Below are 14,628 nucleotides of genomic sequence, written 5' to 3'. Positions count from 1 at the left end.
ATGGACCATCATTTGTCTTTTCCTGGGTTTTAAAATGTTATGTGCTTTGAGATAGACTCCTCTGGTTAGGGAGGCAACCCCTCCCTGCCTAGTTGACCAGCACCTTGTTGTGAGGTTGAATGTTGCAGCACAAATTATGAGCACAATTTTCTATATACATAAATAAGCACAGTGTGTGTATACATATCTCACAATGACCACCAAGTTCAGAACACCACACACTATGACATGACTTGACATATTTGTACACACAACATTATATGCAACCAATTGATTCAGTTGCTTATTTTGGGTTCAGACCTCCTGTTCTTCCCTTGGGGTGACTGGACCCTGACTGTCACAAGTGCATTAAGTAATTTTTAAAACCTTTATGATTCAACCAATATCTGCATTTGTACAGCACTTTGCATAATAAGATCCTGGCCCACGACTAGGACTCATAGGCGTTATTGCAATACAAATAAATAAAAATAATAATAAAAAATAGGTTGTCACCAGACAGCTGTGACATAGTGAGCATACCCCTGGCAAATTTCAAGTTTCTATCACTTCCTATTAAAGCACAAGAGCTGTTAAACATTTGTAACAGTGTATTACTTTCTTCCTACTCAGAATTGGCTGAATGTCAGTGACTACAAAATAAAGCAGTATGTACTGCCACACTAGAAGGCATTAGGAAAATTTCTTCGATTATCTAACAAAAAACATGTAAAGTGAATACCAACCTGCACAATATCCAAAACCATACCAGCAGAAACAGTTCCAAATCCTGCTAACAAAAATGGTACAAGAATCTGTAATGCCATAATACTGCTGGACTCCTTTGGCTGCTTTCTGCTCCTTTCCACAATGGCATCTTCATCACCATCACTAGATAAGTTGTCATCCTGCAATATGGCATCTGTTTCTGACGTGTCCATCCCATCACAATAATTATAACCGGCAAAGTCATCATACTTTGGACTACAGCTAGATGGACTGTGTCCATTACTACCATGAAAAGCTGGTTCTGAGAAGTGATGGTACTCCGTGTGTTGATCCGATCTAACATTAAAATTGTGTCCTGTGTGTTGTAATCCATCTTGCCAGACACCATTCACTTTTTTATGTCGTTCTTCCTGCTTTTTGTGGTAAACAATTGGAACCATACTCAACAGCAGGTTGAGAAACTTGTCAGACTGAATTGTATTTAGATTTATAGTCCAATTTACAAAACTTTCTCCATCATAAGCTTTACCATTACCATTTATTTTGGTAGTGGTAGATCTTCCTTTACAGTTAGTCATAATGTTTACAAAAATATTACGGGGAAGATCACTCTGTTATTTAAACTTCAGTGAAGAAACACAGCAGATGAGTCAACAACAGCCACACAATCATTGATTTTAAAATCAAATAAATCAAAATGGTCACTCTGTTATGTAGAAAATGTTCTTTTCATGGATCTTAGATCTTGAGCAATTCCACAACTGAGTTTGGATCTGGAAAAAAAATATTTCAGTAGTTTGATTGTGTGTATGTATCTATTATAATTATTAAAACAAATAGAAAAGAAATATCATAACCAACATTCTCACGTTACTACTGTATCATCTAGGGCAGTATGCTGTGACATGAAGGAATTTGAATCCAGCTTGGTCCTTCATAGGCTGAGAAGCAGAGACAACTCATAACTCTTGATGGTGGGTGGGGGGGCATGTGACTGCCCCATGCATCACCTCTGGCTCCTTTCCCACTCCCCCTGCACCTCCTATACCTGGTCCAAGCCAGCATCACCTCGCCCCTACTCCCTCACAGCTCCTTCCCCACTTCTCCCATCGCCTCTCCACTGAAGGCATGGGCCAGAGTGGACTCTGGACACCTACTACCGAGCAGGTAACTGTGGCTGCAGGCGAGGAAGGGACAGGACTCAAGGGCTTCCCCACACTCCCTCTGGCAGAGCTGTGCTGCCAGCCCCATCTCACTTCCGTGCTCTGGGTGCCTCACAGAGGTGCAGGTACCTTTCCCAAGCATGTCCCCCTCAGCTGCACTCAGCCCGACTCTCACCCTAGCAGAAATCTGGTGGGACATGTGACTCCACGTGCCTCCCTCCCACATGTGGCCTCTGATGAGAAGGAAGAGGATAGGAGCACTATAAGGATAAACCTCTAAATCAGGGGTAGGCAACCTATGGCATGCGTGCCAAAGGCGGCACGCACACTGATTTTCAGTGGCACTCACACTGCCCTGGTCCTGGCCATCGGTCCGGGGGGCTCTGCATTTTAATTTAATTTTAAATGAAGCTTCTTAAACATTTTAAAAACCTTATTTACTTTACATACAACAATAGTTTAGTTATATATTATAGACTTATAGAAAGAAATCTTCTAAAAACGTTAAAATGTATTACTGGCATGCAAAACCTTAAATCAGAGTGAACAAATGAAGGCACACCACTTCTGAAAGGTTGTTGACTCTTGCTCTAAATTCTTGGATTGCATTGAACTGTTACTATAATGGTGCCTGGCTGAGTTGGGTGGGAAGCAGTCCTGCTGAAGGTTTGTGTCAGAAGAAGCTATGTCAACATCCTGGTGGAAAGATGAGCAGGGATATACCTGGTAGATGGCTTGTGCTGCACCTTGTACAAGAATGAACCTTTGGAAGAAGTGGGGTAACAAGAGTAGGAGAAGAGTTGGAGAACAGGGAAAATGGCCAGCCCAGTGATTTAGTAGTGGTTCAAGGAACTATCATAGAGGATAGTTTGCCTCACCTGGCCAAACATGGGATTGAGGAAGATCAGAGAGAAATAGCAGGGATCATCAGCGTTTACAGGTCTCTCGGGAGGGAAATGATGTTGGGGAAAGTATGGATTTTTATAAAGCCACGAGGATAAACCCAAGTTCCTGACCTAGCTGTTCAGCCCATAAGGATCAGCCCTTACTTTCAGGTGGTAAGCCTCAAAACAACATTTTGAGTTGGGGAGGCTTTAAATGCTCATTTAAAATCTGACTTACTGAAGTTACTATTAGCCAAACACACAGATTAAGATAGGTATAATTCAATGTTTGTATGCTCAATTAAGTGTATGCTACATATTTTCAAAATGTTAGATGTACAGTATATGTATTACAAGAGAAGATCTTTTTAAAACAAGTTGCAGACTGCTTTGTTACAGTTTAACTGAACATATATGCCAGTAACAACAACTGGATCTAAAACAGAGCAACAATTTTAGTTGCACAGGAACAAATCTGTACAGACACATGCCTAGAACCCCGACCAGGGGTATTCTATTTGCTACCCAAGATCCATAAACCTGGATATCCTGGACGCCCCATCATCTCAGGCATTGGCACCCTAACATCAGGCTTGTCTGGTTATATAGACTCTCTCCTCAGACCCTACGCTACCAGCACTCCCAGCTATCTTCGAGACACCACTGACTTCCTGAGGAAACTACAATCCATCGGTGATCTTCCAGAAAACACCATCCTGGCCACTATGGACGTAGAAGCCCTCTACACCAATATTCCACACAAAGATGGACTACAAGCTATCAGGAACAGTATCCCTGATAATGTCACAGCTAACCTGGTGGCTGAACTTTGTGATTTTGTCCTCACCCACAACTATTTTACATTTGGGGACAATATATACCTTCAAGTCAGCGGCACTGCTATGGGTACCCGCATGGCCCCACAATATGCCAACATTTTTATGGCTGACTTAGAACAACGCTTCCTTAGCTCTCGTCCCCTAACGCCCCTACTCTACTTGCGCTACATTGATGACATCTTCATCATCTGGACCCATGGAAAAGAAGCCCTTGAGGAATTTCACCATGATTTCAATAATTTCCATCCCACCATCAACCTCAGCCTAGATCAATCCACACAAGCGGTCCATTTCCTGGACACTACTGTGCTAATAAGCGATGGTCACATAAATACCACCCTATACCGGAAACCTACTGACCGCTACACTTACCTACATGCCTCCAGCTTCCATCCAGGACACACCACACGATCCATTGTCTACAGCCAAGCTCTAAGATATAACCGCATTTGCTCCAATCCCTCGGATAGAGACAAGCACCTACAAGATCTCTATCAAGCATTCTTAAAACTACAATACCCACCTGCTGAAGTGAAAAAACAGATTGACAGAGCCAGACGAGTACCCAGAAGTCACCTCTTACAAGACAGGCCCAACAAAGAAAATAACAGAACACCACTAGCTGTCACCTTCAGCCCCCAACTAAAACCTCTCCAGCGCATCATTAGAGATCTACAACCTATCCTGAAAGATGATCCTTTACTCTCACAGATCTTGGGAGACAGACCTGTCCTCGCTTACAGACAACCCCCCAACTTAAAGCAAATACTCACCAGCAACCACACATCACTGAACAAAACCACTAACCCAGGAACCTATCCTTGTAACAAACCCCGATGCCAACTCTGTCCACATATCTATTCAAGTGACATCATCATAGGACCTAATCACATCAGCCATACCATCAGGGGCTCGTTTACCTGCACATCTACCAATGTGATATATGCCATCATGTGCCAGCAGTGCCCCTCTGCCATGTACATTGGCCAAACCGGACAGTCTCTACGCAAAAGAATTAATGGACACAAATCTGACATCAGGAATCAAAATACTCAAAAACCAGTGGGAGAACACTTTAACCTGTCTGGTCATTCAGTGACAGACCTGCGGGTGGCTATATTACAACAGAAAAACTTCCAAAACAGACTCCAACGAGAGACTGCTGAGCTAGAATTGATATGCAAACTAGACACAATCAACTCCGGTTTGAATAAGGACTGGGAATGGCTGAGCCATTACAAACATTGAATCTATCTCCCCTTGTAAGTATTCTCACACTTCTTATCAAACTGTCTGTACTGGGCTAGCTTGATTATCACTTCAAAAGTTTTTTTTTTTCTCTTAATTAATTGGCCTCTCAGAGTTGGTAAGACAACTCCCACCTGTTTATGCTCTCTGTATGTGTGTATATATATCTCCTCAATATATGTTCCATTCTATATGCATCCGAAGAAGTGGGCTGTAGTCCACGAAAGCTTATGCTCTAATAAATTTGTTAGTCTCTAAGGTGCCACAAGTACTCCTGTTCTTAATTTTAGTTCTGGTTTGCAGCTTAACAAACAGATATGCAAACAAATGTTCAGGAGCAACAGAAGCCATTCTTTAGAGTGTAGTTGTTGGGGTTACTATGCCTGCCTGAGCCAGAGTTCTTCCATGTTTAAACTCCGTCCTTCTATGTTTAACTCTGATCGACCTTAACAACCAAGGACAGGAATTGGAATGTGTAAATAGCTAGTTAGCAATTACGACCTTGTTCATTTCAGGTACCAAACAATAATGATGAGGTTTGCATGTTTCTAGCTGGGGAAGGGGTAATAAACTAAGGGTAAACAGGACCAAATAACTGTTTAGAGAGAAGTTACTAACAAGCTAGATTTATAGCCCTAGAATGATTTAGTTGCTTAAATGTATAAACATGCCTTTGGTAGAGAGGGGAGGGGGAGTAGGGGGGGTGGTAGGAAGGGGGAGAGGGGGGGGGCTTAGTTGTAAAATGTATAAAGAAGAGAGAAACTGTTTTTGCTGGTGTGCTCGATTTGAGACTTGCCTGTCTCCTTGCACCACTTTGAGATCTCAAATAAACTTTGATTGTTTCTCCACCCCGGTATGTTTATTGGCGTGAAGCACTCCGGGCAACGAACCTCACTGTTGCTGTCCTCGGGCCCCTGTGCCAGCAACATAGTCATGGTCAGAAAAATAACTACAAATGTTACCAGTGTTATGCATCAACCAAACTGCAGCTACAGCTTGATTTTAGAATATTTATTGTTGATGATTAATGGCTTTGGGTACTATTACAATGGAAAGTCACTTCTGCAATCAAAGAGGCGATCTAGTTTTCTGATTAAAAAAAAAAACCTCCAATAAGTGTACTTCACCATGCAGTTAATAAAAAATTAAGAGAAATGTTAACAATCCTATTCTTCCTCCCAGCTCTCTTTTTTTTGAGGGGGTTAGGAACAGGGGAAAAAGAGAGAAGAAACTGACATCTCATGCCTCTTTTTCTCCATATTATTTCTCTTCAACTGTAAGATATTTACAAAGGAGGCAGCACATTTTACAGTTATATCTCCTTTCCCCTTACAAGTTCTATTACCAACTCAGCTACTGACTTCTTGTCTAATCTTGACACATCACTTAGGCCAAAGTTTTGCCTAACTTGAAACACTTAGAGCCTAAGGCTAGGTCTACACTACCCGCCTGAATCAGCGGGTAGAAATCGATCTCTCGGGGATCAAATTATCGCGTCTCGTCGGGACGCGACAATCGATCCCCGAATCGACGCTCTTACTCCACCAGTGGAGGTGGGAGTAAGCGCCGTTGACGGGGAGCCGCGGAGGTCAATTTTGCCGCCGTCCTCACAGCGGGCTAAGTTGGCTCCGATACGTCAAATTCAGCTACGCTATTCACGTAGCTGAATTTGCGTATCTTAAATCGACCCCCCCCTGTAGTGAAGACCTGCCCTAAGTCTCAGAGCTACTGCGCACCTGCACCTCTCACTAGCTACAACTGGAGTCAGACACTTTTGAAAGTTTGGGCCTTAACATCTGTGTACCTCAGTTATCCAATCTCTCAAATTGCAAGAATACTTACCTTTGTAAATCACTTAGAGATGCTCTCATGAAAGCCACTGCAGAAGTGCAAAATACAATCATAACCTCCAGCTGTAACCAGAGCAGCCAGTACCCTCTGGGGACCTGAGTGCTGTGTCTCCCATAGCTTTGGGGACTCGTATTTCTTTCTACTCAAAAAGCACTCATACAATATTCATAACAGCATTTCTATATTTGCACTTTTTAAGATTTGTTTAATCATCCATATATATAATTATATAGTTAAAAAAAGATTAGTGCAATAACAAGTAACAGTGAAACCCAGAAAGAATCTCCAGCAGATACTGAGACAACCCTGGCATTTTGAATCTTGTTATTTTATTCACTGTAAATGAGTGGCAAATAATCATTGTATAATTTGAGGGTAGTGGAAATTCTCTCAAATTACCAGATGATTTTCTAATTGACAACTGTAAACTTTACTTCAGGTTAGAACACAGCTTAATTTTTTCTTCTAACTTCTAGTTCTAGCCTCACCAATAAACAGATTCTGCTGTTAGAATTTAGTTAACAATTCTGTTGATTATGTACAAGACATAAAAAAACAAAAAATTCAACTAACTCTCCAATATTGTAGTTGTAATGACTATGTAGTGTTAAAAGGAGTAAGAAAATATGGTTCAGAATACAAAAGGAAGCAGAGTAATTACAGGGATGTGATTTTTACATTGTAACTTTTCTGACATTGTTAACAACACAAAGGGATCAGTTACACATTTAATATATAAGCCATAAACCTGGCTACACTGAATTCCTTTAGACACTAACACGCATGACATCCCCCAATGAGGAATGCCAATGAGCTCAGCTAGTTCAGCAATATTTGAAGCATTTACTTCCAAAACCCAGCATCTGCTCCTGATGAAGTTGAGAAAATTGTAGTTCATAAAAGTATGAACCAAACTCCATGTTATAGCCCTACAGGTTAAAATAAGGTCACAGTGCAAATAGATGCTATTGAGGCCAGCACACCATTAGTAGAGTGAGCACTCAAACACAAGGTCATTGGCAGTCATATTATGACATGACACTTAGACATCCTTTGAGCCAAGATTACTTCACCCTTAAATGTTTCTCCAGAGCCCACAAATACTAACTTTCTAAACAGCTCTTAACATCAAAGGTATGTAAACTGAGCTTTTCAGGATGACTATGGGGATTTGTCTAAAAGACAGGCAGTTGTACTGGCTAATCAAAATGAAAATCTGATACTACTTTTGTCAGTAATTTGGGATGGTGGGGGGCAAGACAGGCCTAAGTGCCACCTTGTCTTTGTGGAGTATAATATAAATTGGAAAGGCCAGCAGGGTCTGAAGCTCTAAAACCCTCCTGGCTGAAATAATGGTCACCAGAAATGAGGCCTTCAGTGAGAAGTGTAAACTCTCAAGGGATATTCTATGAGTTTTGTTCATACCAAATGCAAGTCTCAAGGCTCACTAGACTGTCTCCCAGATGAGAGGATATGAGCTTGTAAACTTAAAAAAAAAATTAACCAGAGGTGCACTCCCCTCTCTCTGCCCCCACTCCACCATTTTATAACCAGATTGAAGTTAAACCTGGACATAACTGCCTCTCAAAGCCAGATATGTTCCTATGGATCCTTGGATCCAAACAAATTCAATTACTGGAACTCTATATCCCCAAGGGCCAAAGTCACCTTCTTAGCTGTAGCTTTCTCACTTGCAGCAGAAACTTTGAATGACCCTGAGGTAGAGAAATAATTTCAATTCCTCCATAGGAACCTGGGATAAGGAATCAGGTTTCCTGATCATAGAAACATCAGAGACCAGATGTTTCCAGAGTCTTTCTCCTACATATCCTGACTGTTAGAAAACAGCCCTTTCTCCCCAAGAGCTATTGAGTTTTATATATGCAGTTCTACAGCATCAAGACATTATGTCAATAACAGGGGGACAAAAACGATGTTTTTACAGAGTACAGGGAGGTGGGAGCAGATTGGATTTGTTGGGGTGTTTTATCAGGGGTAAGAGGGCAGGTCAGACTCAAATTTAGAACTCTCTCTCTAACTGATTCGAATCCTGCATCTTGGCAGAGGGTTAGACAAGACAACAACAGTTGAATCAGACACTTCAGTACCGAAGAAGAGCTGAGGTTCTGTGAGAAGAAATATTTTCACCTATCAACTGATGGTGTGCTGAAACTGCAGCCTATCATGGTGACCAATATTGTCTCACTGTTTCTTTGTATTCCCTTGTCTGTCTGTATCCATCAGTTCTCTCATCTTATACTTAGACCATAAGCTCTGGGAGCAGGGAATGTATTTTTGTTCTGTATTTGTACAGCACCTAGCACAGGGCAGTAATAACAATAATATACTTGCTAATATACTCTGCTGTTTTTGTCGTGTCATCCATACTAAGCTGTACCCGTCACACCACATATGTAAAAATTTCTAGGCACTATAACTGGTTTCTGTGGTAATATTTGAAATTATATAATTATTACTACTGTAGCACCCAGGTAATCATGGACCATGACCCCATTGTGCTAGGTGCTGTACAAATACAGAACAAAAATACAGTCCCTGCTCCAAAGAGCTTACAATCTAAATATAAGATAAGAGAACTAATGAATACAGAAAAATGAGGAACTACAAGGAAACAATGGTCTCAGCACCCCAGCAGCCTATCCATTGTCAAATTTTCTGTAGGCATGACGACAAAGGAGAGTTTTAAGGAGGAATCTAAAGGAGGATAATGAGCTTTATGGGGAGCAGACTGTGAGGGGCAGCATGGGAGAAAGAGCTGGTGGCTAGACATCCACAAGGAGATATCAGAGAGACTGGATGAGATTTGGATAGGAGGAGACAGGTCTAGAATAGAGAGAGATCTGAGAGACTTCAGTATAATGATGGTAGTTGAATTTGTATTTGCAGATGAGATTACCCATAGATAAGATGCAGAGGGAGAAGAGAAGGAGGCCCTGAGGAACCCCCCACAGAAAGCTGGAGGTGGGCGGGGAGTGGGAAGATCCTCCCAAGGACACTCTGAAAAAGTGATTAGAGAGGTAGGAGGAGAACCAGGAAACTACAGAGTCAGGGAAGCCAGGGGAGGAAATATATCAAGAAAATGATGATCATGGTGCACTGCACTGAAGGTGGCTGAGCGGTATAGGAGGAGCATGAAATACTGGTTCTGAGATATTGCTAGGAAGTGTTCATTAGAGACCTTAATGAGAGCAGTTTCAGTGGAGATCAAGGGTCAGAATTCAGATTAGAAAGGGTCTAGGACAGATTTAGAAGAATAACTCCAGCCAGTGATTGTAAACAGTGTGTTTAAAAGGAGATGAAAGGGAGAAGGGAGATGGGCCATTAGAGAGGCAAGTTGGGTCAAGGCTAGGTTTTGGGAGTTTTCTGGTTTTTTTTAAATGAGAGAGACTAAAGCATGCTTATATTGTATGGGGAGTCAGAAGACAGTGAGTGGCTGAGTAGAAGAGTAAGGCAAGAGATAAGAGTGGGAACAAGGGAGATCAGGAGATGGGATGGGAGAGGGTCACTGGGGCAAATGGAAGGGTTAAAGGAGAATGTGACAGGGGAAGAGGAGGAGATAGAGTTGTAGGAAAAGAAGGCAAGACAAGGGGAGGAGGAAAGATATGTATTCTGTCCATTTTCTGTTAGAAGAAATTGGTGAGATTCTGTACAGAGAAAGAGTGAAGGCAGAATGAGAGGAGGGTTTGAGGAGTGAGTCAAAGGTGGTGAGAACGCAGCGGGGATTGCAAGTGTGGGATTCAATTAAGTTGGAGAAGTAAAGTTGTTTAGCAAGAAAGATGTTGGAACTGAAGGAGAATGAGTGTGTAGTAGTAGAGTAGTGGTTCTCAAACTTTTGTACTGGTGACTCCTTTCACATAGCAAGCCTCTGAGTGTGACCCCCCCCCCTTATAAATTAAGAACACTTTTTAATATATTTAACATCATTATAAATGCTGGATGCAAAGCGGGGTTTGGCAGCTCACAACCCCCCATGTAATAACTTGGGGAGAGAGAGAGAGGGATGGGGTCCAATGTCAGAGGTGAGGAGAATGCTGCAGATGTGGAACATAAGTTTGTGTGAGTGGGAGGAAGGGGGGAGATGATCAGGGTGGAAAGGGGAAAAGGAGTAAGTAAAGCTGGTGGGAACTTTTACTGTACAGGGTGAGAGCACAGACATGGGCAAATGGAGCTGGTGGGGGTGAAGGGAAAGGAGGAAGACAGATGCTATGATATAGAAGAGGAATGTTGTGAGAGACACAGATGAGTGGCAGATGGACAAGATCACAAAACAAACAAAGCATACCACATGCTAGTCACAGAGCTCCTGGCTGATCCAAAAGCAAAGTACTGTTATTTGCTGAATAGTGGAATGCATCTCATGTCTAAAGATGACCATAGCTCATGATCAACGTTCTGCCACTAAATCAAATATTAATATCTACAGCCTCATGAGCACACACACTTGCAGAATTCTACCCACATTGAGTTTTGGATTCACTTTCACTGTAGCCATTATCTCTAGAGGTACAAGTCAATTCAGACCAGAACATCTGTAGTTTATTTTGATAAAATACATGTTTTCAGGCTCAGCTGTGTAACTGATCTCTTCATCCAATCTTAATATAATTAGAAAACCCGGAAAACTACTTACATACACATTTTATACTAAATTAATTATTGAGATGAATAAAATAATCATGATGGAAAGTGAACATTGGAAAAGGCCACAAGCACTACCACCAAGTTACAAGGGTCTGAAAAATAAAAGGTTTTATCAGGTTCCCAATGAAATTAATAATGAAACTTCCCAGCTGCTACAGTGGGACAGAATAAGGTTGTGGTTTCTCCGGCATGTATTTTAATTATATGTTTCAAAAATATTACCACAAGTACAAATGTGAAGAAACCATGATGATGGCTCATGAAAATGATTCACTACTCTAGAACTTTGGTTAATTTTTTTCCAAACCACATAATTTTTCCTTATAATTGTGTATATTTTTGTTTTGTTATGTAAGAGACTATTATATGGGGGGAGGAAGTTGTTTTATTTCATATAGTAAAGTGTTAATGCAACTAGAAATTAAAATGGTATGGAAGAGTACCAGAAATATGAATCCAGACAACCAATGGGAAACAGAGGGTGAGGACAAGAGTCTGGCCAGGATGGCTAAGAGCTTAAATAACTTTTGTGAAATAGTTTGGATAATATTCACATACCTTTTTCCTAACAAAATACTTGGCCTTTTGTCTTGAAGGCTGCACTAATGATGAAGTACAGAATACTAAACCAGCACATCTCAAACTTTTAGACAAACTCTACCACTATGTAGGTGTTGTTTAGAACCATTAACTGGAAACGAAGAACGGCTACGTGGGTGGGTAAAAGGTAGAGTAACAGACCCCAATTGGTGCAGACCTATTTGAACTAAATGAGACAAAATCTCTCTTATAAGTGGGCTACTAAACATTTTTAACCTAAACTTATGCACAGCACATTGAGTAGCAACATACTGTAAGTCAGTTTACTCACCATGAGGTTCCAGATGGGCTAACAAATAATAGACCACAATACAAATGGCTCATTTTGATAATTCTCCTCCAACAGACCACTAAAAAAGGTACTGTTTTGAAGTAGCAATATGATCAGAAAGCCACTGAGGTTCAGAGAGAGTTACTGACTAGGGTGACCAGATGTCCCAATTTTATAGGGACAGTCCTGATTTTTGGGTCTTTTTCTTATATAGGCTCCTGTTACCCCACACCCCCATCCCAATTTTTCACACTTGCTGTCTGGTCACCCTATTACTAACAGATGTCCAGAGAGAAGAAGAATCCTCTTATCTGTCAAGGGGGGGTTCAAGCTATTCTTACCTCAAGTCTCTATTTGTGTCTTTTATTAATTGATGGTATTATTTAGCAGTTGTTTTTGTTAACATTTTATTTGCATATCATTAAAAAAGGAAGAGGAAGTGTTATAACAAGAGCTATAAGAATTAGTGGATAGACTGATCCCTGCCATATGGCAGGGATATTAACTTTTGTAAATGTCATGTGCCCAGGGGCAAAGAACAAAGATTAGACTTTTACAAGCACTCCTGTAAGTCACACCTTTATTATAGGTGATTTCTCAGACTACCAGGTCCAAAGCAATGAAGTAATTGTAGGTCATTATCAACACCTTAAAATATACCCAGAAGCTAACTGAAAGCCAGTGCTGCACCTGCACCTTGCCAGAGAGCTTCCCACATTAAAAAAATCACCAGATCACACCTACTAGACAGAGGGACAAACTTCTTAGCTATAGAGGTCTGTATAAAAAATTAAAGCCTTGAAGAAATACAGAAGACATTTGGAAATCAAATTACCATGTAATTTTATTTACATTTTTATCTTTTTTTAAATGAGGGTCCACCAAATGGGGGCTCACAATATCAGAAACAATTGTAGAGCCCACGGTATATAACACATTAACACAATTTTTTTTTCAAACTCAAAGACTATGATAAATTAAAATACCAGTCCTTTTCAGTGTCTGCCTAATAAAAATTAAAAGACCACATATTGAATGATCTTGTGGACTTTTGCAGCAGTCACCACCTCTTCTCAGCACAGACAAACTCACTTATGCCAGAACCTGATACATTTTCATCTATCAGAAAGTGCCCAGACTACTTCATATTGGAAAGGAGGGAATCTTGCAGAGCCACTTTACAAACCAGTTCATAAGAATGCATCATATTGCCATATACTAACCTGCTGCTTTTAAAATATTTCTCTGACACAAAATAAAAGTGGACATTTAATGTAACTATGAGATTTGTGTTGACTCCGGCACTTAGAAGCAAGCCTTCCAATATTCAGGAAGATAGTTTTGGGCAAATAAATGCAAAGGAGCAAATCTAATAATATAGCTTTGTAAATAGCATACAATGTTCTCCACAATCATTTCTGACTGCACTGTCTTTCAAGGAGTTCACACTTAGCATGCCTCTGGAAGGCATTTGACCACCAAGGGCAGATCCAGCCTTTAACTTCTATATGCCTCAGTTTCCCATTGGTAAAATAGGAATATTAAATTTTTATCTGTATTACAGGTAATACATAAGGCATAAGACCCCTATTCCTCAAAGTATTTAAGCTCGTTCTGAAAGGGCTTTGCTGAATTAGGGCCTAAATTACATTTTTTTAACATTTTAAATCTAGAATCGGTCTCTTGAGCCAATGGATTAAAAAAAAAAATCGAAGATGGATACAGGCCCAATTTTTTTTAAAAAAGTTTACAGGTAATTTAAAAATAATGGTAAGATCACAAAGTAAGTACTTTTGTACTACATGTTTGCATTGCTCTTACACAGGGGTGTCAAACTCAATTGCACAGGGGGCCAAAACTCAAAACTCGCGGGCCGAACAGTATAACCATTTATTTAACAGACTAAATATTTATGTTTTTTAACCATTAATATGAACCAAAATACAGGATATCATTCCAAAATAAATACATTTCAACTTAAAATATTTTGCTCTTCATAAAAAAATATCCTGTCAATACAATACATTCAAAATCTGTACATGCTGGAATATTAAAAAATCTGAAAATATAAATAAAAAATTGAATTTAAAGCAAAAGTATAATCATAACAAATCATAACATTCCATTTTCTTGTCCTATTTAGTCAGAGCCTGATACTTGGAGTCTTTTCTTTGCAACAAGTTCGTTTATGTTTGGGGTTAGGTTCTGTGTTGTGAAGATTCTCAGGATCGATTGCAGGTGTTCATCAGTGAGGCGACTCCTGTGTGACGTTTTGTTAATTTTCATCACAGAGAACAGCTGCTCGCACAGATATGTGCTGCCAAACATGGACAGGATTCGAGCCGCATGTTGGCGGAGCTGCGGCATCGCTTCAGGAATGAAGCGAGTGAACTGTGCTGGCC

The 14,628-nt window shown here is 40.5% G+C and overlaps 1 protein-coding gene across 4 annotated transcripts in view; it reads right to left on the bottom strand.

Moving 5' to 3' along the window:
- The window catches only part of SLC41A2 (solute carrier family 41 member 2), a 110,097-nt gene that overhangs the window by 87,088 nt on the left and 8,381 nt on the right, over window positions 1-14,628 (bottom strand). For all 4 annotated transcript variants that reach the window (XM_005300774.5, XM_042843625.2, XM_065565016.1 and 1 more), the window contains exon 2: window positions 726-1,481. In XM_005300774.5, coding sequence (XP_005300831.2) covers window positions 726-1,286 — 561 coding nt within the window. In that variant the 5' untranslated portion in view covers window positions 1,287-1,481. The remainder of the gene's footprint in view (window positions 1-725; window positions 1,482-14,628) is intronic.

This window comes from Chrysemys picta, chromosome 1 (genome assembly GCF_011386835.1).
Source record: "Chrysemys picta bellii isolate R12L10 chromosome 1, ASM1138683v2, whole genome shotgun sequence".
NCBI lineage: Eukaryota > Metazoa > Chordata > Testudines > Emydidae > Chrysemys > Chrysemys picta.
Note: the sequence above shows the minus strand (reverse complement) of the source record. Positions and strands in the feature narration are given on the sequence as shown.